We start from the raw sequence: 24,763 nt of genomic DNA on the forward strand, positions 1-24,763 counted from the left end.
AAAAATAATCTTTGAAATAATTGCAGATACTTGCTTTCAGAAAATGTTGATTATGAGTATTGCTACTCTGAGTCCATCCATTTCAGGAAATGTACCGTTCCAAAAATATAATATCCGCTCTTTTGGTTTTGCATCAAGATGATAAAAGATAGCTATGAAAATATGTGAAGCATATACAGGTATTCTTTATTTAGTAGTAGTTGAGACTGGCAATTTTGTGACTAAGTAAAGAGATTGCTAAGTGAGAAATCACCTGACCATGACTGCATTTTCCAGCTCCAAACTGGCAAGACTAATCAGTTTACACCTTCAGCTTTTGTTTGCCTCCTAACAACTCCCTGGCTCTTTGGAATACTCACCTTGGCGCTGGGCTAATTAACAAGGAAATTAATGTTTCTATTTACATTCATTGGAGAGGAAGGAATTACAAGTGAATAAGCAGGCACACAGTAGGGAATACATATCAAAAGCAATGCACTGGGGCTGGCAGCCACGAGTGCAATGCAAACAGCCAAGTCAATTTCCCATTGTGTGCCTCCTATAATCTTTTCCAATCTCTCTGCTCTGTGAGAGGGGGGTGGGGGGAAACAGGTAGACCCAGGAGAAATTGCCTATAGAAATAGTTTGGGTTGGATTTTCTTTCTTGCTTCCCTCACAGAACAGAGAGATTGAAAAAGAAGAGACCTATAATTCAAAGCAATGAAAAGTTACATTTTTTTCTTGTAGGGTGATAACAGTTAATCAGAACTGGAGTCAATAGAGTATTGATATAAATCCCTGATAATGTTTGTGTCCCTGATTGCCTCTCAAGATTGTGTGTCTGATTTTTGATTACAAGACTTTTTCATTTTTCATTTGGAGAAAGGTGGGGGTTATATACACATATAGATCAGGGGAAGTTCTCATTGTTTAATTTAGAGAACCATTATTAATTTGATTTCTGTGGCCATCCATTTCATCTAAGCAACTGGGGTGGAGATAAAAAAACCCAACTTTAAGTTAAAAGCCAATATACAAACATATAAAAACTGTCCACAATCATTTTTTAAAAAACCAAACAGAAAAACACCCTCAGAAGCAGAATTCATTCTATATCGGCTCATTACAGCCATTGTAAGAGGTCACCACCATTGCTGGATCCCCAGGCTTGGGTTGAAGGGGGAAAAAAATCTGGGGCAATATGATATAGATGCCAAGGCAGGGAAAAACTCTCTTCCTCAATCCTTCCAGATGACACTTTGATAGAAGGGACAATTAACCAGTGAAACAGCTTGCCTTCAGAAGTTGTAGGTGCTTCAGCAGGAGACACCTATGGTACAGGGTCTCCTGCTTAAGCAGGGGGTTGGACTAGAAGACCTCCAAAGTCCCTTCCAGTTCTATTCTGATTGACTGACGTACTGGGTGCTGATGGGGAGCCTAGTTCACCTGAGCTCAGGTGACAAACCCCAAGTGCTCCTTGCTCCACTACATTACTAAGCAGCGTTTCCTCCACAGCCTTCACGAGAGAACAGATTCTTTTTCCCTCTTAAGGCAAAACAGCCCGTTGGTGAACCAGTCCATCTGGAAAACATGAAGACTGTGATTCAGAGTTGAGTAAGGGTGTTTAGAACGCTTCTTATCCAGATCAAATGGCTTCTTTAAACAAGGTTTTGAAACGGGTTAATGCTGCCATGACGAAGACTGGGTTGATGAAACACACCTGGGAAGGTGTACATCCATGCAAATCTGGCGGCTTTGAGGAGGAAGAAGAAAAGCAAGGAGGCCTTTCCACAGCAAACGCCTCGAACTTCCACCATCCGCTCCAGCCGGGAAGAAGCGCGGCGGGCCGAGGGGAGGAGGGAGGCCCGAGAGGAGCCACGGAGGCGTGGCTAAACGCAGAAGGAGGAGGAGCCAAAAGGTTGGCGGAGGCGAAGAGCGGAGTAAAACCGCCGAGCGGAGGGCGCGGCGGAAGAGTCGGTCGGCTCTCTGCTGCCCCTTCGCCGTGCCGAGTCCCCGGGGCCGCGTGAAGCAGGGGCAGGTCGGCGATGGCGTCCATGGCGGCGGCGATCGCAGCTTCTCGTACGGCGGTCCTGAACGGGAACCGGCCTCTGGACGAGCGGGAACGTAAGCGCTTCAGCTACTTCTCTTCGCTGAACCCCATGGCTCGCAAAATCATGGCGGAGAAGGAGCGCATCCGCGAACGCTACGGGCCAGACTGGGAGCGGCTGCCGCCCCGCCAGCAAGACGAGATTATTGACAAAAGCCTGGTGCAGCCCAACATCCAGGCCCGGTACGCGGCTCACCGAGGGGCAGCCCGAGACAATCCGCCTCCGGTCTGCTACCCGAATCTGCGCCTCAATACCGGCCAGAAGGTAGTGCGCTTCGGAGACGAGGTAAGCTCTTCGTGCGCGGGGCGGTCGCTCTCTGCACATGTACAGAGGGTGAGCAGGGTAATGTTGCACTTTGTTTTTCCCGGCCCCGGCTTGGGAAAAAGTCTTTATTTTGAAACAGTCGTGAGCCACTTGTGCGTGGAGGTGGGAGAGGTGGCATCAAGGAAAAACAGATAAGGCATGGAGAAAAGGTTTCGAGGACGCAAGGAAGTATTTTAAAAGGGGCTAAAAGTATCTGGCAGGGAGGCATGTGCAGAGGGCCGTTTTCCTTTTACCTTTAGGCGCTACCTGGCTCCTATAGTAAAGTTAATTGGGCCGAAGTCAGTATATGTAGACAAGATGCATGGTTCCATCTGGGTTGGACAGTTACAGTCTTCCTCTTACAAACATGAGGAGCCTGGTGGTGCAGTGGACTAAACTACTATTAAAGTAGTATTTAGCTGCCAGCTGCCTGCAATTACTGCAAGTACAATTCTCTCCAGGCTCAAGGTTGACTCAGCCTTCCATCCTTTCTAAGGTAGGTAAATTGAGGACCCAGTTTGTGGGGGCAATAAGCTGACTTTGTATAAATATACAAAAGTATGAAGGCTATTGCTTAACTCATTGTAAGCCGCTCTGAGTCTCCGGAGAAGGGCGGCATATAAATCAAACTAATAAATAAATAAATAAATAAATAGGTGTGGATGGCTGTATTTTTTTTATCACGGTCACTGATCAGAACTGCAAAGCAAAACACATTAAAAATAAACAAGATACAATTTTACAATTGGTGGTAGGCTCATCAGTGGATCATCAAAGACTGCCTAATTTTGCAGGCAGTATAGCAAAATTCATCTACATTCAAAGAGACTGAATCCTAACAACTGATAACAATTGTAAGTAAAAATGGTCAGAATATTCTGGAGAGCTGGGGGTTACCAGGTAAGGAGTTATAAAATGGGTCCTTGAGTCCCTTATATGGAGAGTACAGTGTAGCAGGATGTGAGCTATAGTTTCAGCAGTCCTTGTCCATGGCACAGTCTCAGGTCATAGGTGGAGGGGTTTTTCTTCCAAACTCAATTGGCTATGCATACTTCGACATCAGTCACTCTGTGTTCAGCGGGATTTATTCAGATGGAAGAAGAGCAGCCACAAGTTCTGTGCTGTTGAAAAGTTCTGGAGTCTGTAGAATGTTTATTTTCTGCCTCTGCAGGAATTAAAATTCCTCTAGATTTCCAAGAATTATTAAATACAGGAGAAACAGCCTGCTCGGTTTTTAACTGTTTACCCCCATTCCCATTCATTTTGTTTTTAGTGTTGATTCTTACTATTTATCACACCCTTCATTTTTATTGTGTATCCCAGTGATAGTTGTTACTGCTAGTGAGTAGTTGTAAAATACCTGATTATTTTACTGTGAAAACAGAAAAGTGTGAAATCATAACAAAAACATATAGTAACAGTCAGGACATTCAACATAATTTGTAATGGCTACACTGTTTTTCCAAACGAGATTTCTGTGAAGAGCCACTTCTTCTGAAAAACAGGCTAGTTTGTATGTCTGAATAAAAGCTTAATTTAAGGGTGATGAATTAGGGCAGATACTCAACATCCTTGCTTCTTATTTGAATGGAGTACAAGAGAAGCAAAATGTTGATTGCCTATCTCCTGGCTCTCAAAAGGTGTCAAATCAAAAGGTCTGTCTTAATAGATTTCATTTACACTAATTCCAGTTCAGGCAGTTGAATTCTATTTCTCTGCATCTGGTTAGATTACATTCCATGCATAGATACAACAGAAATCCCTGTACGGTGCTATTGCTATGGCTATCAAAGTGTGTTTTTAAAACTTTAATGTGGGTACATACTTGCATGCCTTATATTGATATCGTTACAGTATATGAATCAGATTTGCTGTGTTGTGATTTGCACGTTATTTGACCCTGAAAAGAATAATGTGTTGAAAACACATTATGTGTATAATGTAGTTTCTCTCAGCCTGATTAAGGAAAGGTGGCATATGGTTCATGCCCTGTACTCCTATAGTATAGAAATTATGGATTTTGCAAGCTTTCACTGGGTAAAAGTCACTTTCTCTCAGCCAACTTTATCTTGAAGGATTGTTATTGCCAAAATAAAATAAAAGAATCTCTTGGAAACTGCCTTGAACTCTACAAAAAAGGAAGGATGGATATAATAGTTATACAGGTATATAACATATAGATATAATATTTATGTTTAGATAATAAATATAAACTAAGAGCAAGTAGAAATGATGGCTGCTAAGTAAAAATATTTTACAATTGTGTTATTTTCGGCTATCAGGCTTAATGTTTCAATTATATTTCATTTGACACAGTTGCTTTTCTGTGGCTATTTGTGTGCATTTAGAAATCTATAGGTTTTTTAAAAACGGAGATAGACAATATAATGCTACTGGGCCTTTTGGCTCATTTTTGGCATTTAACAGGCTCCATCTGACCTTTAAAACATTCTTTTAATTTTAAAAAAATAGGAAGCTGAAACTATTCTCAATTATTATTCTTTAAAATGCTTCTAGGTTCCAGATAGGCTCTATAGGTAATCTTAGAAAATAAAAGTGGTTGCTAGCCGCAATCAAGTATTTGCCCATCTCTTTAGAAAAAGGCAAATGTATAATGTAGTAAGGGGTATTCTGAACATAAAGGATAGAAGTGGGCAGTTTTACCAGTTTGCTTTTTGGTAAATGGGTGTTTTGTGACTAGTTACATCCAGCCTTCCAACTATTTTGTAAATAATTCTCCCCCAGAAGACCAGCCAAGATATACTCTGAAAATTCTAAATCTGGCCACTGATCCAAACAACTCTGGGATTTATATATTGCAGAGTTTGGTAAGCATTAAGTTGCCTCAGGGGTTCTCGGTGTTTTTGCAATAATAGGACAATGGGATTATCCAATATTTCAACTATATTTTAAGACATTAGGTACTTCATGTTTTAATTCAAGATAATTTGGGGAGGGCTGCTTTGCATTTCAAAACATCATCTCCCAGTTTGGTCATACTAGTTAGGAATTCTGAGAATTCCAGGCCTCAAACATCTGGAACACACCAGATCGGGGAAGGTTCTGCTAGTGCAGTGTTTCTCAACCTTGGAAGCTTGAAGATGGGTGGACTTCAACTCCCAGAATCCCCCAGCCAGCACTGCTGGCTGGGGGATTCTGGGAGTTGAAGTCCACCCATCTTCAAGCTTCCAAGGTGAGAAACACTGTGCTAGTGAATTCTATGCTTCCTTAAATGCCCATTTAAAGGATACAGTACAGGAAAAGCTAAGAGTCCTATGGATATTTTTGTTACACCAGTAAAGATCCACTTGTAATCTTTCAGGAGTAGAAAGCCAAAAAGGAGATTGTACACTTAAAAATAATTAGAAAGAAGGAAAGGCAATGCTTAACTTAGCCTGCAAATTCATTCACAGGAATAAGCATTATAAAAAGGTCCTGTAAACAACTAACTTGTTAACAGCAGGCGGTAGGAAGTTACTGCTAAAATTAGTATTGTGGAATCATTTATGTTTGACTACAGGAAACTGACAATCCTTTTTGTGCTTCTCCCCACAAAAATCGTGAATATTCCAGGCCTGCGTATTTTTAAAACACCTTCTAAAAATGTAAGTCAGGTTTTCCAGTGTCCCTGCTGATCTAGGAAAATCAAGGGTGTAGAAAATAAATTGCAGTGCACCAAAGTGGAAGTTTTTAAAATTATTCTCGTTTTTTTATATTTGATACTTGTGCCAAAGACTATGGAAAAAGTAAGAATTGCATCTTAATAAATGGTCTCAATATGCTCTCCTAAAATACATGGGCATAGCGGTTGAGATGTAGTAAGACCTGTATGTCATTGTTTCTTTTGAACATTTAGAATAACCCTGTGCTATCTAGTGGAGCATTTTAGGGCCCATAAGATACATCAGTACTAGATTTTTGGATAATCTTAGGATGGGAGTATATCTTTTCTGCATATTGTACAATACCGGTTTTCAGTTTTCATAATTCTAAAAGGCAACCATTGTCTAATCTTGACTTCTCTGTTCATGTAAAAAACTAATCTTCTGAATATTTTTCTGAAGTCCTCATTTAGCAACCATAGTTAGGACCTGCAACCTGGCCATTAAGTGAAGTGGTGACAACTATTCTTACGATCTTACTTCAGCTTTGCTTTGCTACCCAGACCCGCAAAGGTTTTAAATACAAGGATTGATCATAAAGTTACTTCTTCATCATCATGATATATAGTCACTATAGTCTATAGTCACTAAGTGAGGTGGGCACTAAATGAGAACTACCTGTAAGTAATATGAAATTTTAAAAGATGGGTAGAGGGGGCGCAGGAAGAGCAGGGGGGAAGTGGTGCTCAGCTAATTGGTCCAGTAGTCACCTCCAGTGATGTACTCCCTTATTGGGTCCCCAGGCCAACCATCAAAGCCAGGTCTTCAGGCCCTTCTGGAATGAGAGGTAGGTGGGGGCAAGCCTCACCCCTGGGGCTTAGGATATTCCAGAGAGCTGACGCTACAGCAGAGAAGGCTCATCTGTTCTCCTGGGTAAATACATTCTTCTGTTTTTAAATATGTGTTTAGTTGGACTAAGTAAGTGAAATTGTAAAAAAGCACAGTTGAAATTATTTTTTTAAAAAACATTGAGCATGGAGGAAACATGATTGTATGGTAGCTTTAACTTACGCAAGATCCTTTAACTTCTGAAAGGTCCAGTAACCAGAGCTGAGATGTTTCCTATGGTTAAGATCTATAATAGTTTCAAAACTTCTCATTTAGGTTTGGAAGTAGGAGTTTTCATTTACGTGGATGGATGAAAGTGTAGTCAGGGAACGATCTGTGCCTATCTATAGTCTGTCCTGTCGTATATATCATATTACTATATGCGTATACAGATTTTTGTTTGTTTATTTAATTCAATTTATATGACAACCATTTCCTTATACTGACTCTGCGTGATTGACAGGAATTAAAACCATAAAATAAATAGAAATAGCGTAGCAATAGATTTTAGATTTATATACCACTTCATAGACTTATATACCACTCCACTCGCTGAGCAGTTTACAAATGTCAGCATATTAACCCCAACAATCTGGGTCCTCATTTTATCAGCCTCAGAAGGATGGAAGGCAGAGTCACTCTTGAGCTGGTCAGGATCGAACTCCTGGCTGTAGGCAGAGTTAGCCTGTAATACTGCATTATAACCACTGTGTCATCACGGGTTCTACCTCTAAAAATGCATATAAATACATACATATATAATCAGCAGCTGAAATAAACAACAACCAGCCATCAGCATAAATTACTCATGGTAAGGAGTGACACTCCAGTTCTTATGCTCAGGAACGCAGCCATGTGTTCAATGCCTTACAAAAAGCCAACAGCATTGGGGCCTATCTAATTTATATTTGCCGAGGACAACTGTTGTGCTCCTCTAGATTCTTCATGCATTGGAGTTAGAATTTTCGGATTTTGTAGAAAGTTAGGGAAATTGACCCTAACAGAAATACATAGGACCTGTTACCTATGCAAAAAAGACTGACACTTTTTTAAAAAAAGTTCAAAACAACAAGATAACATTTGGAAGCAGACAGACACCTTCCTAATTTACTGGAGTATAAGAAGGAGGAGGAGGTACAGCACAACCAGACATGTAAAATTCTGGTATTGCAGCCAATTTCAATAGAAGTTGTTTTATTTTTTTCCAACGGAGTTGATTTCCTGTGTTGGTGTATCTGGTGGAGCTGACAGATATGTGCAGGGAGGCTACATCAGTCCAGCAAACGCAGTGCTTTAAAGATTGCCTTCCATGGCATGAAGGAGAAGCTGCAGGAACATAGCTTAGGGGTGGAGAAAAGGGCTCTGTGAGTCTACCGAGTACGTATCTCTCTTCTTTCTCTTCCTCATCATTCTTCATATTTTACTAGTATTATTAAAATGCCAGATAGAAAACTAAGTGCTGCTGCTGAAACGATTTCATAGTGATCACAGAAGATTCTTTTGTGCTTTGGCTAACAGAGAAGTTATTACTATCCTGTGGTGGATGGCCTGCACTTGGTATATGTCATTTGCTATTCAAAAAAAGAAAAGAAAAGAAAAAGAAAGATGCCAGTGTCTCCTCTCCTGCCTTTCTGTTCGAATGCCCTTATTGTAACATACTGCCTGGGTGACTTGTAGCTAGATGCAGAGTTTTCTGTGCTTGATGCTTTACTGCTGCTGCTGGAACCAGGATGTTACGTCCTTTGGCTTAAGGGATGGCCTTTTTGTCATGGATGTGCAGAAGCCGGCAGAGATGTTCCTGTTCCTGCCTAAATAAAAACCTAATTCCTACTCTAGGGGAACACTCCATATCTTTCTACATCATGTTATTTCCCTGAGGGATTTATTCTAAGTTGTCTGAATATGAATCAAAGACATTAACTGTTTCCCTCTTCTTAGTTCAGCTCCCTTGCCTTGTTAGATCTCAGCAATTTTCCAATAAATAAAAGCAGCAAGACCACATCAGAATCAAGGGATCCTTCCTAAGGTTATCATGCATGTGTCAAGCATAACGTATTGGGGACTTTAATATTCCTCAGTGGCATGGCCACTGCCAGAACAATTTATATATATATATATTTTTTACATCCAAAAATACTTTATGATAAGGGCTTGAGAAATAGGACTTTATGATGAAACTCTTCAAGCTGTTAAGGAAAATATCTTGATAGATCTCTTCTGGGAAGATTTTTTTAAAAAAAAAGTCTTGTCATTGTGTGACAACCGTGTTTGAGCTTAGTTCGGTGCAATGAACTGAAACACACCTTTTTATTTTTCAGCTTTAGAAACTGTAATAAGGGAACTTCAATATGAGTATCACAATTCACAAATAAATACAAATCCGCATACATAGTACACAAATACCCAGGAAGAATATAGATCAGATCAGTACAGGGAGCAAAAAATAAATGAAGTTTTCTGGGGAAAGAATGTTACTCACTGCAAAGTTATTGCTGATTGAGTAATTTAGCTGTTGCTACCCAAGATTTGTAGAGATTTCCAGAATAATTAGAAAAAATTAAATATGGTATGCCCATATTAAAACAGGATTGTCCCCTGAAATCTTTGCTTTCTCAAACTCAATATTTTTAACCATTCTCAGCTTTTAATTGAACTAAATTCCTCTCCAAAAATAATCAAGAAATGCAAAACGCTCAGGAGATATGTTTCGGGAGGGAGGGAGGGAGGGAAGGAAGGAAGGAAGGAAGGAAGGTGGAAGTGTCCAAATCAAGCCATTGACAAAGTTCTGTTGGACAAGAAGAGGATGAAACCAAAAAGTTTGATAGTTTTTAATGAGGCCGTTTTTGAGAAGACGATTCCAACCCAATCAAACATTAAAAAAAACAACAACCCTCAGTCAGGAACTGAAACTAGAATAAGAGAAGTCCTTTACTTTGATAAAAGAAGATATATCAGGTATGTCTGAAAGAAATAATAATTTAAGGCAACTGTTAGATATTTGTCAGCTAGTCAAGCTTGTGGCTTAGGTACTAAAAATGCCACTTGTATAAAATGATTGAGAAGGATCTTATGGATGTTAAACATTTCTGGCAGATGTTGAAGATCTTGACAGATGAAGCAGTCTCTGCATCAGTGGTATTAGCAAAAGAGCTGGGGACAGTAACTTGATGGATTATCTAGTAATGAGGCTTAATGATCTCTTCTTTGAATTATATTTGTCTGAAAAAGACGAAGTTCAAAATTCCAGGCTTGCAAAGTTGAATAAACTAAGTGCAAGTATAATTAAAAGTTTTTTTAATGAATGTTCTAGAGAAAAAAATATTCAGGAAGCTCACAAGTTGAAGCAAATGAATTAAGGAGGAGACAGTGGTTTGTCAAGTAATTAATCAGATTATTTTACAAAGACAATGCATTTAAGCCTCTTACAGAATAGTATTTGATACAAATTGGGATTTTCATTTAAACTAAATAGGAATAATTTGTACTACTCAGAATATGAATAAAACTTGAAGAGGTCACTCTGATGCTAGAACATGGCACGAACTTAGAGATTAAGCCAACCAGATGTCTATAAAATGAAAATCACTGAAGAAAGAAGATTTCAACGGAAAGAGGACCAAAAGGCGAAACTATAATAAAATGAATTTGTTAGACTGAATAGTTAAAAGATCTAGTACACTATTAATTGGATAGTTAAGAATGGGTAAATTGACAGTTAAAATCCAGATAGACTATGCTTTGAAGAGGTTAAACAGTTGATGGGTATGGGAGAGGGGAGAATTTTCTCAGTTATGGTTAGATTTTGAATGGATTATTTGAATCTGTAAATGGGAATGATAGACTTTAAATGTTCTCATGTAAGTAACAAATCCCACAGTTCTGAGGTTCAAAAAATGTGTGGAAACTTTGTCATCAATCACATTTGTTTTTCTCTATGGATTTATTTTCTAAGACAAATATTCAATTATATTCATGAATTGGAGTTTAGTCTTCCCATTGGTTTACTGTTTCGGGAACATTTGTTTCTTCTTTCATCCCCTTTTATTTATGCTGTCTTACTTGGTGGAGAATTCCATAGTCTATACAATCTTACCGTGTTTTCCTAAAAATAAGACCCTGTCTTATATTTTTTTTGAACCCTGAAATAAGCGCTTGGCCTTATTGCCATGCGCTCAAAAGCTGGATTGGGTTTATTATCAGGAGATGTCTTATTTTGGGGGAAATGATATCATTTTGGCTGGTCTCAATAAACCTTCCCTTTTATTCAGTTTTAAGGTATCCTGGATGATTCTATTCCTTTTGCCTTGAGCAAAGTACATGCTTATTGGTGTGTTTTTGCTTTTATTTCAGGATATCACCTGGCAAGATGAGCACTCTGCTCCTTTTTCTTGGGAAACTAAGGTAACTTTGTGGAATTGTTACATGTGCAATAATTGTCAGGTTTGTTTAGTTTCAGAACACAGAATGCAGTAATAAACTTCTGCTTTGGGGCCCAGAGGTAATTATGTGTGATCTTGTGGAATATAGGTTTCAACAGCAGAAAAAAATGTGATTCCTCAAAGTAAATTTCAAACAATAATAATGATAAAAATAATACATTTTATCCATTTATCATCTGAAGAACAAATAGAAGTACAAGAAATCCTTGTTTCTTGTTCATAATATGAAATGTAGAAACACAATATAACTGGACCAAAGTCACTAGTCACTTTTATGGTTAACTTAGTCTACTTGTACAGTTATGGGAAGCTAATGACTTTCCAGTTGTTGCTGAATAACACCCCACATCTTTCACCATTAGTCATGCTGGCTGAGACTGCTGGGAGGGATTCAGCAGCACACTTAGACAGGCATATCAGCAATCTGAATTGGAATAAAGTAGTTTTCTATGTTTTTCAGGACCTGAACTCTGAATATTGGCTCCCAGTATTGGGTTTGCAGGCATTTTACTTGTTTGTGGTCATCAAACTTCGACTTTTGACAAATGCAACTCATAAGCTGGTATTAGAATTTATGTTCCGTTCATTCTGTTCTGACCTCTGCAAAAGTCTGAAAAAAATGTCTAACCACGCTTAAGTAGGTAGTCCAAAGCTGCAGTGAAACATTTTACACTGCCTTTCTTGTCCCAGAGGTGCTTTTTGAGGAGGCAACTGGACTATCTTTTTTTTTCTTTTGAAGACGTTTCACTTCTCATCCAAAAAGCTTCTTAAGCTCTGACTGGATGGTGGGGAATGGAAGGATTTATATTCCTTGCAGACAGCTGGTCATTTGCATCCTTTTAGAGGATCTTTGAAGCACTTGGAGGTTTATCTGTGTCCTCAGGGTCACCTGAATAGTGCTTCTGGTTCTGAATATAAATATAAATCCTTCCATTCCCCACTGTCCTGTCAGAGCTGAAGAAGATTCTTGGATGAGAAGCGAAACGTCTTCAAAAGAAAAAACAAGAAAGTCCAGTTGCCTCCTGAAAAAGCACCTTTGGGACAACCATGACCAGGATGACTGAGAATCTCTACAGACTGCCTTCCTCATTTTTCTAGGTGAAATTGTGATTGAAAGGCCGTTCCATGTAATGCAGGGCCCTCTTAGAATTGACCGTTGGAGCCCTAGATATTGCTTTCATCTGTTTTATTCTCTTGCTCCATCTTTGATAAATAGTATTGTATATGCATGAGCTATATGGCTAGCGCTGTTCCATTTTCTTTCTTCTGGTTGACCTGCATTAATTTTGCTCGAGGGAAAGGGCACAACACATTTCAAATTCTAGAACTAAATTGTATATTACAAGCAATCACATGCTTTCTGCTGAAGATTCATTTCCTAGAATATTCTAAGTAATAATTTAGATGTAAAGAATAGAAACATGGTAAGGAAGAGGCCACATGTCACTCTTTGCCCTTCATGTCTATTGCAACAGTTAACCTTATTTGAGTACTTCAGAATCATATATAAAGTTCCGAAACATGGAGGTATAAAGAATCATAATGACTTTTATTTGGAAAACCCACTGTATTACTAAATCAACATCTTTAGAATAGGTCTGTCCAAAAATGCTGTGGTGTCAGTCTGTCTCTGTCTGTCTCTTATATATTTTGCTGATTGCCTTTTGTTTCTTGACAGTAATCGTTTGTGTTTACAGCTCTCCCAACACAGCCCTTGGCCGCTGGTTGTTGATTGTAGATTTATATTGAGGAAAATAATGTTTTAAACTGAGATGAAATAATGCTTCAAATGTGAAATAGATACACCGATTTAAAAAGTGACTCTCTTGTTCATCGGCAGGACTTAGCTTGGTGAAAGTCCTGGGATCAGTGTGATCGATCATTCCCAACCTGGTGCCTTCTGGATTGCTTCAGCCACAGTTCACATAATCCTCAGCCATTATGGCAAAGGCTCCCCTAATAACCCAGTGAAAGCAGGATCAGGCAGTGAATGGTCCTCCTAACCCTGATCTTCTGTTTCTCTCTGACCTGCCCAGTGTAGCTAGTTCTGAGGACTACAAAGAGTGGCAACCCAAGAAGATCTGGAGGGTAACTTCTGCTGATCACACCTGAATAATGATAGCAAGTGAATTTTTGATGTTTTTGCATAAATAGGACATCAACATATAATTTGTTCTTCACACAAGTCCTAAAACTAGATAACAAAACCCAATTTAAAAATGAGTCAAAAATACATACTTGTTCATTTATTTATTGGGGAAATGTTCCAAAGCTTCATATTTGTGTGCAGCAAAAGTATGTGAACCTTTGCTTTCAGTAACTCGCATGGCTCCCTTGGGCAGCAGTAGCTGCAACTATATGTTTCCATTAACTGTTAATCAGTCCTGCACATCCAGCTGGGAGGAATTTTATCCCTCCTTACAAAACAGCTTCATCTAGGGATGTTCAAACAAAAGGTTTGAAGCAAAATGTTTTAAGAACCACAGTCTATCCATACGTAAACCACCTCCATTTTTCCATGTGCATATTCTTCTTTTGAATTCAAACTTTTTTTTCTGATTGCCTTGGCAAAAACATACACAGAGTGACTAAACAGAAGAAAACTTAATGAAATAGGAAGACAGACAATTGCATGTTTTTCATATCATTTTTAAAACTTAGTTGTACTACCCTGTTTCCCCCAAAATAAGACATCCCCTGATAATAAGTCCAATCGGGCTTTTGAGTGCATGGCAATAAGGCCAAGCGCTTATTTCAGGGTTCAAAAAAATATAAGACAGGGTCTTATTTTCGGGGAAACACAGTATTTACATTCGTATATATATGGAATTCAATAGTTATGGATTTCAGCCTTGTCTTATTTTTCTGTCGAAAGCAATGGAAATGGAAGGGAGAATTCTTGGACCAGTTCAGTTTATGGTTCTAAATAAAAATAGTTTGGAGAGTTACACCGTCACAAGGAACATAGTTGATTAAACTCCTCAAGGGCCTTATCTTTGGTACAGAAAGAAATTCTTAACTGCTAGAGGAAGTAGGCTAGGTTCATTTAAGTTGCTTAATTCTGAACTTAGATGAACTAAACACAAGTGCTATGTTCGCATAATGTGCTATGCTGAAAAAATATTATGGTTTAATAAGATGGTTTACTTCAAGACAGCACATAAAACAATAGTTGCCTGCCACCAAATCACCGCCTATTTAATCGCATCTTAGACAAGTTTAAGGCACTGTGTAAATGCAGCCATAGAACAGCTTTCTCTAGCAATATGTGCTCCAAGAGTATCAATGCAGCCTGTTGTAGGTTCTTATTTAATGTCTCTTGGATATAATTTTGCTTTGTGTAAGTCTAGGTTCTGCTTAAGGTTAGGGCTTTTTTGAACATTTTTATAAGCTCCTGTCCTTCAGGTTTTGTTTTACTTTCTCCTCCACCCCCATTATTTTCTCTTCTGTTTTGCAGTTGCCAAGCCAAACAGCTTGTTTTGGCTCTGTACACTATCTACTTCATGAAATACTCTACATTCCCCACAAGCTCATAAGATATAAAAATAGCTCCTTGGATTCTTGTGGTATTCTCTGGTTTTAGTTCAGAGTTGAGTATGTGTCAGTTCAGATCCAGCTTGATTCAGCATGATGGGAGTCAGCCTTATAATGCAACCCATACATGCTGGGAGGGATGGCAGTGATTGGATATGGAGCCTGCAGGGGAACATCTGAAGGAGAGAGAGTGCAACTTCCACAATCTTTTCTTTTGATCCATGGAGCATTTCTCCCAGCTTGGACATCATCTTGGCCAGTATTGGGAAATGGGAGAAATCTGAAGAGTGCCTAGGTTGTTGAAGATACAGTTGATGAAAAATATTCAGCCATGAAGTGAATTTAATTAAATTTCCTGGGAGAAGAAAGACCTTCACATATATTTCTTCCCTGATGATCAAGCCAGGATATAAACAAATATCACTGATGGTGTGATTAAAAGATTCTAGGGTAGCAAAAGAGGGGGGTTTTTTTGGATTAGAACACCCTTCCCTTCCTGAGCGCCTGTGAATTATATGGAGTTAGACCTCCAGGATGGTCCAGCTGTTCTGATAATTGCTGAGAATTCTAGGAAATGATGTCGTTCCCCCTCCCCCATCAGAAGGGTCCCAGGGATGATGAAAGCAGGTCTAGGAATTCTAGAAAATGTCTTAGTGGGCAAAGCTGCGCTTAACATTTGTGAATGGAGTGAAAGCTGCAATAGACAGGACACATTATGAATTATTGGAATTATTGGAACCGTGTTACATACATGAGCAGGAATAAGATTTCCAGAAATTGGATTTGAATTTTGGGAGGAGGTTGGACATAGTCTTTGTTTTTTAATTGCATTGTTGTACACTACGGCTTTGTGCTTCCTTGCTTGTGCAACAACTGGCATTTGGTTGGATGGGATTGCCATAGAAGAAAATTTGAGAAGGAGGGAGCTGTGTGCGTTCTAGAACTTTAGGTTACTGTAGGAGGTGACAAGGCTGAGCCCGAAGGAGGGGTGAAACACAGCATCAGTCATGAGTCCCTTTGCACCTGCAAGAGATCTAATCCCAGCCCACCTTGAATTCCTTCGATTCTTCTCTCCCACCAACTTCCCTTGGCCTTTAGTAGTTCAGATACTTGTAGAGAGCTTAAGCTTGCAATAAATCTTTATACCCATTTGAACAGTCTGGATCTCCTGATTTTCCTGGCGCTTGAAAGTTACTCACCTCTTCTAGGGATCATTCTCAGATTAATGCAGAAGTGGCAAAAGTATATTTTTGGAATCTTTTTCCATTGTATTTCTTTTTTATATCTGTAAAGTATTAGGATTTAATCTTAACTACTGAATGGATATTTAATTGGCAGAGTTGGGAAGGAAATATATTTTGTGTTGTCTTTTGGATTGGGGAAATAGATGAAGTATTCAAGATGGTTTTTGACATGACTGAGTACTTAAAAAGTTGCCTTTTAAAATATGAAAGGAAGGATTTAAATTCTTAGGTTGGGTTGGGAATTTTAAATTTAAATACTGTATATTCAGGCTGAATAGCTTGTCTTGTTTTGATTCTGCCGATATTTCTCCCATCTCCTTGTCCTGGTCTAAACATAGACTGTTATTCCATGGCAGAGCTCTCAACAACTAGTTCTTTTAAAAAAAACAAAACATCCTGGTCTGGCCAGAAAATTCATATGGTAAGATATATATTGCCTTGAATCCACACCAGTGGTTTGAGTGGAAATGACTTGCAGATATCTTGGACCAAGACCAGTGGTGAAATCTAAACCGGTTTGCTACTGGTTCGCTGGCTGCGCTCATGCACATGTGCAGTTTGCCCCAAACACATGCGTGCACATGTGCAGTACATGCCAAAAAGAAGCATGGGAAGGTAAGTAGAACAGCGGGGGGGCAGCTGTGGTGCGCGATCTTGGGAACCTTTTAAAAAAAATTTTAAAAGCATTTTTTACTACCGGTTCGGGCGAATAGGTAGTAAAAAATGCTTTTAAAAAGTAAAAAAAAAAAGGCTTGGGCGATCACAGCTGTGCCAAGCGATTGTCGGAACCTTTTTAAAAACTTTTTTAAAGCATTTTTTGCTACTTATTCGCCCAAACCGGTAGCAAAAAAATGCTTTAAAAAAGTTTAAAAAAAAAAAAAAAAAGGTTTCAACGATTGCGCAGCACAGCTGTGATCTTGGGAACTTTTTTTTTTTTACCTTTTTAAAGCATTTTTTTACTACCGGTTCGAGCAAATAGGTAGTAAAAAAATGGTTAAAAGGTTAAAAAAAAAAAAAGTTCCAATGATCGCGCGTCGCTCAGCTGATCGTCGGAACTTTTTTTTACATTATTTTACTACCGGTTCGGCAAACCAGTAGCATTTTTTACTACCGGTTCGGCCAAACCAGCCCGAACCGGTAGCATTTCATCTCTGACCAAGACTATTCTTCTGGAGAGCACAATGGACGAGAAAGAGCTGCTTCAGTAGTTTTTCACCAGGCAGAGTCAGTTGAGAGCTGTGTTGTCTTTTTAAATTTTACTATTGTGGGTTTTTTCCCCCTTGTCCGGAGCCACTAAATGATTTTTTCCATTTGAACATTTTCTGCATTTTTTTTTTTTTTTGCATCATGCTATCCTGTAACAATTCTTAAGGAATATGTATTTTGGACTAAAAAAAATTCCAGGTGGGCAACTTTATTTCTCAATAGCCTTACTCAGTATAACCATTGACAAAAGATTACGCAATGAGGCAACATCTGGAAGGCAGTACATTACTGACCTCTGATTTAAGTCATTCTTCAAAGTAAGCAAATTGTTTAATGTTTCGACCTCTTCTCTGACAAAACTTTGCCTATGTCTCTCTTTGCCAGCAAAGAAGCAGGAAAAATGTTTCTTTCCTCCAAGCTAGCCTAGAATAAAGAATTGTTCTGCCTCATTTGCACCGCTGGAGAGTTACCATTTTTAACGCCAAATGTAAGCTGTCTTAGCATACAAACATCAGTACTCTGTATATAAGATGCCAAAGAACGTTTATATCTGAAATGAACTACTCCCTTGTCTTATTTGAACGACTGGTTGTCCATGGAAAAGAACTAATGTTCTTTTTTTTTTTTTACTTTTAATCCCCTAACAGAGTCAAATGGAATTCAGCATTGCTTCTCTGCTGATCCAAGAACCGGGTGCTACAGCACCTCAGCACGAACAGAAACAGCCTAGCAAAACCGCACCTGGCCCACCAGCCCCCAAACCTTCCCAGGCTGGTAAACCGCAAAACTCAGATGGGGTTATACCGGCCAAAAAAGAGGAGGAGTCCTCGTTTTGGAAGATCAATGCTGAGCGCTCCAAGTACGAAGGGGAACAGTCTGAGTTCCATTCGCTAACCCCAAGCCAAATTAAATCCATGGAAAAAGGAGAGAAAACCCTCCAGCCTTATTATAGGCAAGAATCTGGTCCAAAAGAAGCAAGTAAAGCAGAGAAGCCTAGTGCTCCTAAGCCTGAAAAAGCGATCGCCCCAGTTGTTCCCACAACACCCGTAGAATGGGAAAAGCCCCCATCCAACCAACCTGCAGTTAGTGCCTTTGATGCTCCTTCTGACCCTGCAGAGAAATTGTCATCTGCTGCAACCCAAAATGAAGATGCTCAAAACAGTTTTGTTCCAGATTTACAAGAATTTGGCCAGGTAAGGGCTGATTCTTCGTTGTCCGGTTATAGTATGAGAGGTAGAAAGAACCTAAGCAAAAATAAACAAATAAAAATAACACCACCACCACCACCCCGTGAGTCCCAGAAAACGAGTTCTGTTAGAGCAGGGGTGTCAAATTGGCGGCCCACCGGCCGAATGTGTCACATGCAGGCCACGCCCACCACAGCTTTGCGAAGGGGGAGAAAGTTGCGAAAAGTCACGTGACGGCAACGTGACGCAGCGAGTTTGACACCTGTGCGTTAGATTATTAAAACCTCACAACTGAAATCCTTTGTTTTCCTCTTGGAGAAGATCAGAGGTTAAACATCTAAGACGTGAACCTCACTATTTAATGTCTTTAAAATGTGCAACATATGCTAGTAATATTGCCTGAAGCCCTGCATGCTGTTCCATAAACATAAACTTGATTGCCTGTACATGTGACATTTGTAGCAGCAGCTCCAGTGTGCAGAGAGTGTCTAACACGTGCAGTGGAAGAGGGATTCTTTCCATTCCTGAGGGTAGAATCCAAAATTAAGTAGGAAGAGCTCCTCTTAAAGTGAGTGGGTGTGCTGCAACCAAATGAGCATCTCTTCTATTTAATTACATGTAATATGATGCGCTTTAGGGCGTATGCACAAGGTCCGAGTTTTCTGTAACTAAAACAGGAAAAGGATATTGGGATTGAGGATGTGCGTCAGAATCAGTAGCTCACTGAAGACGTCAACTTGGTGCATGGTAGCTATATAAAAGACACATTTCATGCTTAGCATTATTGTGAAAGGAGTTGAAAGTAAAACTGCTGTCAGAGTAATGCCTTCTTTGCCAATCTAACAAGCATTCACATCTGGAATATAAAGTAGAATGCATTTGAAAAAGGATATAATAGAGTTGGGAAAGGTGCAGAAGAGGGCTGCCAACATGGAAAGGGGACCTGAAGATCTGCCTATGAGAAAACGATGGGACTCTTTATCTTGGAGAAAAGGTGAAGGGCAGAGGACATAATTGAGCTATATACAATCATTAAAAATTATAAAAAATAAGTAAAATATAAAAGCAAGGAGAAAGTGGACAGAGTTTTCAAACACTTGAATCTTGGATCATCCAATGAAGTGCATTAGAAGAATTTTAGAACTGTAAAAAGGACACACCATAACTAGTAACTTTCATGACTTGAAGATTTAGCCAGGACTAGTGGCTTTGAAAGAGGTGGATGAAATAGTGGACAAGTCTTGCAGAGGCAGTTAGTCTTATTGCTGAGTTGAGAGCAGGAGTCATCCAAATGCTGCTTGCAGAGAACAGCAGTTTGGGAGGGGCGTTTATTTTAAAGGTGCTCAGAGTTGCATTGTTTGAGTTGGGCAGCTATATACATTCTTTGAATAAATAAAAATAAATCTAAAAATCTATGTCTCTACCTTTTTGTTGATTACTATGAGAAACAAAATGCTGGCCTATGATAGGCCTTGGTATGATCTTGCAAAGCTATTATTAAATATAGATGTGCATGAACAGGTAAGAACTAATTGCACTTGTACGATGGATTAGTATGTAGAATTACTTCTGTACCTTAAAACTTTGTTATTTCTGGCCTACATTATACCTCACAATCTGTTTATTGGTTGAAGGGACAAAGAGATGACCAATCCCCTCCCCACTCATTTTATGGAAATAGTTCTTTAAGGAACTAGTTGCTTGAAGGAAGAGTAAGGTGGAATAATGTGTGGCATTCATTTTTGTGCAAGTGAAATTGGTACTTGATTCTGGATAACCCAGCCTCTCTGATCATACAAATATTCCTACACATCTCCCATTCATTTTAAATATTGTTTGGGTAGCATTTCTGGTAACTGGGACCTTCCGAGAGAAAGTTCAGTGAAGAGCCAATCATAATCTGAATATCTGAGTACAGCCATATATGGCTGTGGGCCACTGTGCATCAAACCTGTGAAATGTTTGATAGCTCTTTCTGCCAAACAGGATATATGAAATTCCTTTCTAGCTGGTAATAGGAGAGAGGCCATTCTTTCATAGCCTTGCTTCCCTCATTCTGGCCAGTCTTCTAGAGGAAATGTTTGGGAACCCATAAGATATTCAGAATGGAGAGACAACCATTGAAAACCCATTGGTGGTTTTCTGGTGGAAACTCTTTGTGGAAACAAAAGCCTTCCTAATGCAGCAGAAGGCCAGGTCTAGACCCAAACCGTTGTACAATATTGTAATTCTTGCCTTGGTTATTATTGCTTTTACACCCTTTTGAGTGTAATCAGGGGTGGGTTCTACTTACCTTTACTACCGGTTCGTAACGGGATTGCACACGCGCTAGCTTCTCTCGCATGTGCGCCTTATTTCAGCGCATGCACAGAAGCTTCTACGCATGCGCAGATCGCTGATGATGACATCCGGGGCAGTGGGCGGGGCCTCCCACCGGTTTTACTATCGGTTTTTGCAAACCGGTCCGAACCGGGGGCAATCCACCACTGGTTGTAACTACTTGCTTTCTTTTCTAAAACAAATTTTCTTTCTTTCTTTCCGCAGAGTAATGCAAATAATGTTATCCTGAAGACGGGATTTGATTTTCTGGACAATTGGTAGACAAAAACAATCCGTCCGTTGATTTTTGGAGAAAGAAAAAGAGCATCTCTCTCTCTCTCCGTTTTTTGTCTTTTGGTTTCTGTTACTGGTTTTTCTGTGTGTTTTTTAAACTTTTTTCCCAGTTCTTTTTTAATGTTGCCCTTTGTACTAATACTTTTTTGTAGAAACCTGATGAGTATTTGTATTTTGAAGTGATCCAGTGTTAGAAGGGTGGGCGGGTTTTTTGGTCTTTTATTAATTGCCATTCTGCACATCATATTTGGTGATGAACAAGGGATACATTGCCTAATATTTGTATGTATGGTAAAGACAAAGTGTGCAATCTAATTAGAAAATGAAGCCATCTGATAGAATACCCATATTTATTTTACACATGAATGCCAACAGCTAATAGGCTACCATCTGTATTATTAAATACATTTGTTACAAGAAGATAACTTTATATCAAGCACAGATAGATTTTAATATCATCTGTCAGAGCCTTGGCCGGTATGTTCGAGGTTCTGAAATTAATGGCCCAAAACAGTTTGTGAACACCATATGGGCTTTTCCTAATAGAAAAGCCTAATGGAACCACAGCGTCCAAACACCAAAATTCAGCGCTTCTCTTTCAAATATATTGTGCAGGATATAAATCTGCAGACATTTACATGTTTATTTTTACATTAGCCTATGTCACTTGACTTGGGTTGAAGGGGGAAAAAAATCAAGTAGCTTTAGCTAATGAGGTATGTTTTTGTTTATTTTCTTTCTGTGAAACGAGGCCTAATTGGTACACAAAATAGGGTCGTTTGTTACAAATAAAACATTTAATGAAATGTATTTAATATGTTTTATTATAAAACATAAAATGAAGAAAGAGACTAGCTTAGAGAAATGATCAAATATGTGGATAGAGCTGCCTTTTTTTACTGATTAAAAAACCATCTGGTAAAGGGATCTTTAGAAGAAACATAACATGAAAAATAACTAATTTGTTTGATCTCTTTTGGCCTAGCAGCACTGAACCACATTTTGAAATTTAGCTCATTTCCCTTACCCTCACTCCTGGTGTTACATTTCTTCAACATGTTTACTGCAAGGCTTTCTTTAAAAACAAAACATTGTATTAAAAAAAAATATTTCATGAGATTTCTGATTCCTGGTACTGCTTCCCATAGTGAGAATAAGACCTGAATGTATCACATACATTCTGTTGTATTAGATTTTCTGTTATTTTAATATTACACAGAAACTATTTTACGTGGAGGAACAACTTAAAGACGACATCCCTCACCTGCACCTTGGAGTGGTCCAGCATACCACTAGAGACCAGCCTAGTCCAGTATCTGCAACATCCAGAAATAGCTAATGCAACTGACATTGCATTTCTGTAACTTTAAACAGTATTTCTCTCCCCATCACCTTCAAGCCTTAATTCCCCTTTCTGCACAAATTGTAATTTCTTCAATCAAATACCAAAGGTTATTGAATTTTTGCTTTTGACCTTGAGAATTGGATTTCCTGGGAGATGACCCAATAACAGATACACTGTACACATGTTCCTCTGATGCTATGCGGAATTTTTACAAAGCCTGTTTGGGCATTGTATCTGTTGTCAGGCTGGCTAATTCTAGCCTTCTTCCATACTAGCCACCAGATAAGTAGTTCCACCTTCAGAGTTGTCCATTGTCCATACCTGTGAGTGGTGTGAACTGAAAAGTCACTTCTCTACAAATCGTGTGTTGTGTTTTTTTTCAGATTACTTCCTGTTCCTTCTGCTGCTTATATATACTCATTAACAATGTTTATGACAAAAGTTAAGAGGTTTGTTCTGAATCTTGCCCTGAAAGATATCATGGAAAATAAGACTGGATAGCCTTTGAATTCAGTTCCAAAATTCATGCTTTGTTGCAGTGTGTGGAGGCCAGAATATATAACACTGATATGCAGCTGTCCCTCATAGACTGGAGCACCATTTTGGAATCTGAAACAAAGCATTGCATAACTCTAGAAAATAATAAAATGGAATTAATTGTAGAGAACACTAAAGAAAATGCTTTTGGGGGGTAGGGTTATACGTATGCAATCCCACACACATACACTGGGATATTTGTGCTGAAGATGGGAGTGGGAAACAGCAGAAGGCTGTCTTATCTTCAGATACTTGACTTAGTCTTAAAATATTTGGATTAATTGGTTGTTCTTAGTAACTAACACCACATTTCCTACTGTGGAGATGCTGCTTTGGGTTTCCTGGTGCACACCTACATGGCAGCACAATTATTAGTGTCATATAAGAGTCCATTGAATTGGGGTAGCAGATGTAGATAACTGACATTTTTGGAATGGTTTAACTTTTGCTACTGAGCAAAAAAGAGAAGATTTTCATTAATGAAAATAAGTGCCTGACACTTGACGGCATCTATTTCAATGTATTTAAAGATACCATACTTTAAAAAAGAGAGGTAGTTTTTATTTAAGAAAAGAGTACTTGTTTGATACTTTAAAAAGAAGCAAGTCTTTAAAAAGGAATTGGCGTAAAGTCCTTCAAGCCAAAGACATTTCTGCAGTGTATTTTTGGATTATAAAAAGGGAGCTTTTTCCAATATTGTCAATCGGAGCTCATCAGTATAAAGCGCTTTTCCAACTCAGGGTCTCTTGTTCATGTTAAGAAATTCAAGAATTAAATAAATGCAGTTTGGTTTGACTAGAGCTTTCCGTTTATATGTCAATGGATGGGGATTAATATCCTGAGGTCATTGAAGCAACATTTTTAGTTTGCTGTTCTTAGGCAATGAAATAGGGTAAACTGGGCCTAATCTTCCTCCTCATGTATCTATCTCCAATCCTGTTTATATTGCCTTTCTCTTCAATATAGTTTCATGGATAAACCTGATGTTTCTCCCTTTCGTAGATGTTTTTATTGAGGTTTTATTCACAATTGTATATGGCTACAATTCATATCTGATTCTTAATTAAAATCACCTGACATGGACCACTGATGATTTTTCCCTTGTTTTAATGTCTCTCTCTTCTTATTTATAGTCATGTTCTATTTGTGATGTGATTAGCACCATGTGAGCCTCTCAAAGTCCCTTGTAAATCTTTGGGTGCATTAGCACTTTTGAGTTGAGAATTGGTTTGTAGGTGAAATATTACCAACTCTGTGGAACACAATTTCTACAGGAGCTTCTCATATTCATCAAACCAATGAGAGTAGGGTGTTGTCATGAGCCTCACCCCTTTGGGAACATGGTAGCCATGTTGTGATATACCCCAAAAAACAGGGCTTGCATCATAGCACTAATGCTGCTTTCATCATTCTTATCCCCTTTGCCCTTTCCCCAGTCAACACCTCTAACTATAGAAACCTTTTTCTATTATCTTGTTAATAGGAAGTAAGATTGAGTTAAAGTTAATTCGAAATACTGTCTTACAATATTTTTTTATAAAAAATGGTCTGATTACTGGATATGAAATATAATGTGTAGAAGATGTAGTAATTTTTCAATGACGAAACCTCAGCATATGTCCCCCTTTTCATAGACCCTTGTGCTGCTTCTACATGAAAGTCACTGCTAGTGCTGTGTTCATACCACCATTATGCTTTATGATATCACACACACACAAGTAATGATATAACCAAACATAGCTTCACATTTCAAAATATTTAGCATACTTCTGGAATCT

The 24,763-nt window shown here is 38.8% G+C and overlaps 1 protein-coding gene across 2 annotated transcripts; it reads left to right on the top strand.

The window, feature by feature from the left end:
* The first annotated feature begins 1,713 nt into the window (after nucleotides 1-1,713).
* C1H1orf198 (chromosome 1 C1orf198 homolog) lies at nucleotides 1,714-24,068 on the top strand. Of its 2 annotated transcripts, XM_034428372.3 has the most exons (4): nucleotides 1,714-2,372; nucleotides 11,231-11,281; nucleotides 17,951-18,496; nucleotides 21,035-24,068. In XM_034428372.3, the coding sequence occupies exons 1-4, from the start codon at nucleotides 2,025-2,027 to the stop codon at nucleotides 21,089-21,091; spliced, it is 1,002 nt and encodes a 333-aa protein (XP_034284263.2). In that variant the 5' UTR covers nucleotides 1,714-2,024; the 3' UTR covers nucleotides 21,092-24,068. The 2 variants fall into 2 exon arrangements, with proteins under 2 accessions (XP_034284263.2, XP_087739067.1); XM_087882941.1 differs by lacking the exon at nucleotides 11,231-11,281 and having other exon boundaries at nucleotides 1,877-2,372.
* The last annotated feature ends 695 nt before the right edge of the window (nucleotides 24,069-24,763 follow it).

Source organism: Pantherophis guttatus, chromosome 1 (genome assembly GCF_059756535.1).
Source record: "Pantherophis guttatus breed Tessera chromosome 1, ASM5975653v1, whole genome shotgun sequence".
In the NCBI taxonomy this organism is placed as follows: domain Eukaryota; kingdom Metazoa; phylum Chordata; class Lepidosauria; order Squamata; family Colubridae; genus Pantherophis; species Pantherophis guttatus.

Coding starts and splice junctions, on each gene's coding strand:
- C1H1orf198 (XM_034428372.3), top strand. CDS start 2,025: ATGGCGTCCATGGCGGCGGCGATCGCAGCTTCTCGTACGGCGGTCCTG. Junction 11,282..17,950: donor CTTTTTCTTGGGAAACTAAG/GTAACTTTGTGG, acceptor ATCCCCTAACAG/AGTCAAATGGAATTCAGCAT. Junction 18,497..21,034: donor ATTTACAAGAATTTGGCCAG/GTAAGGGCTGAT, acceptor TTCTTTCCGCAG/AGTAATGCAAATAATGTTAT.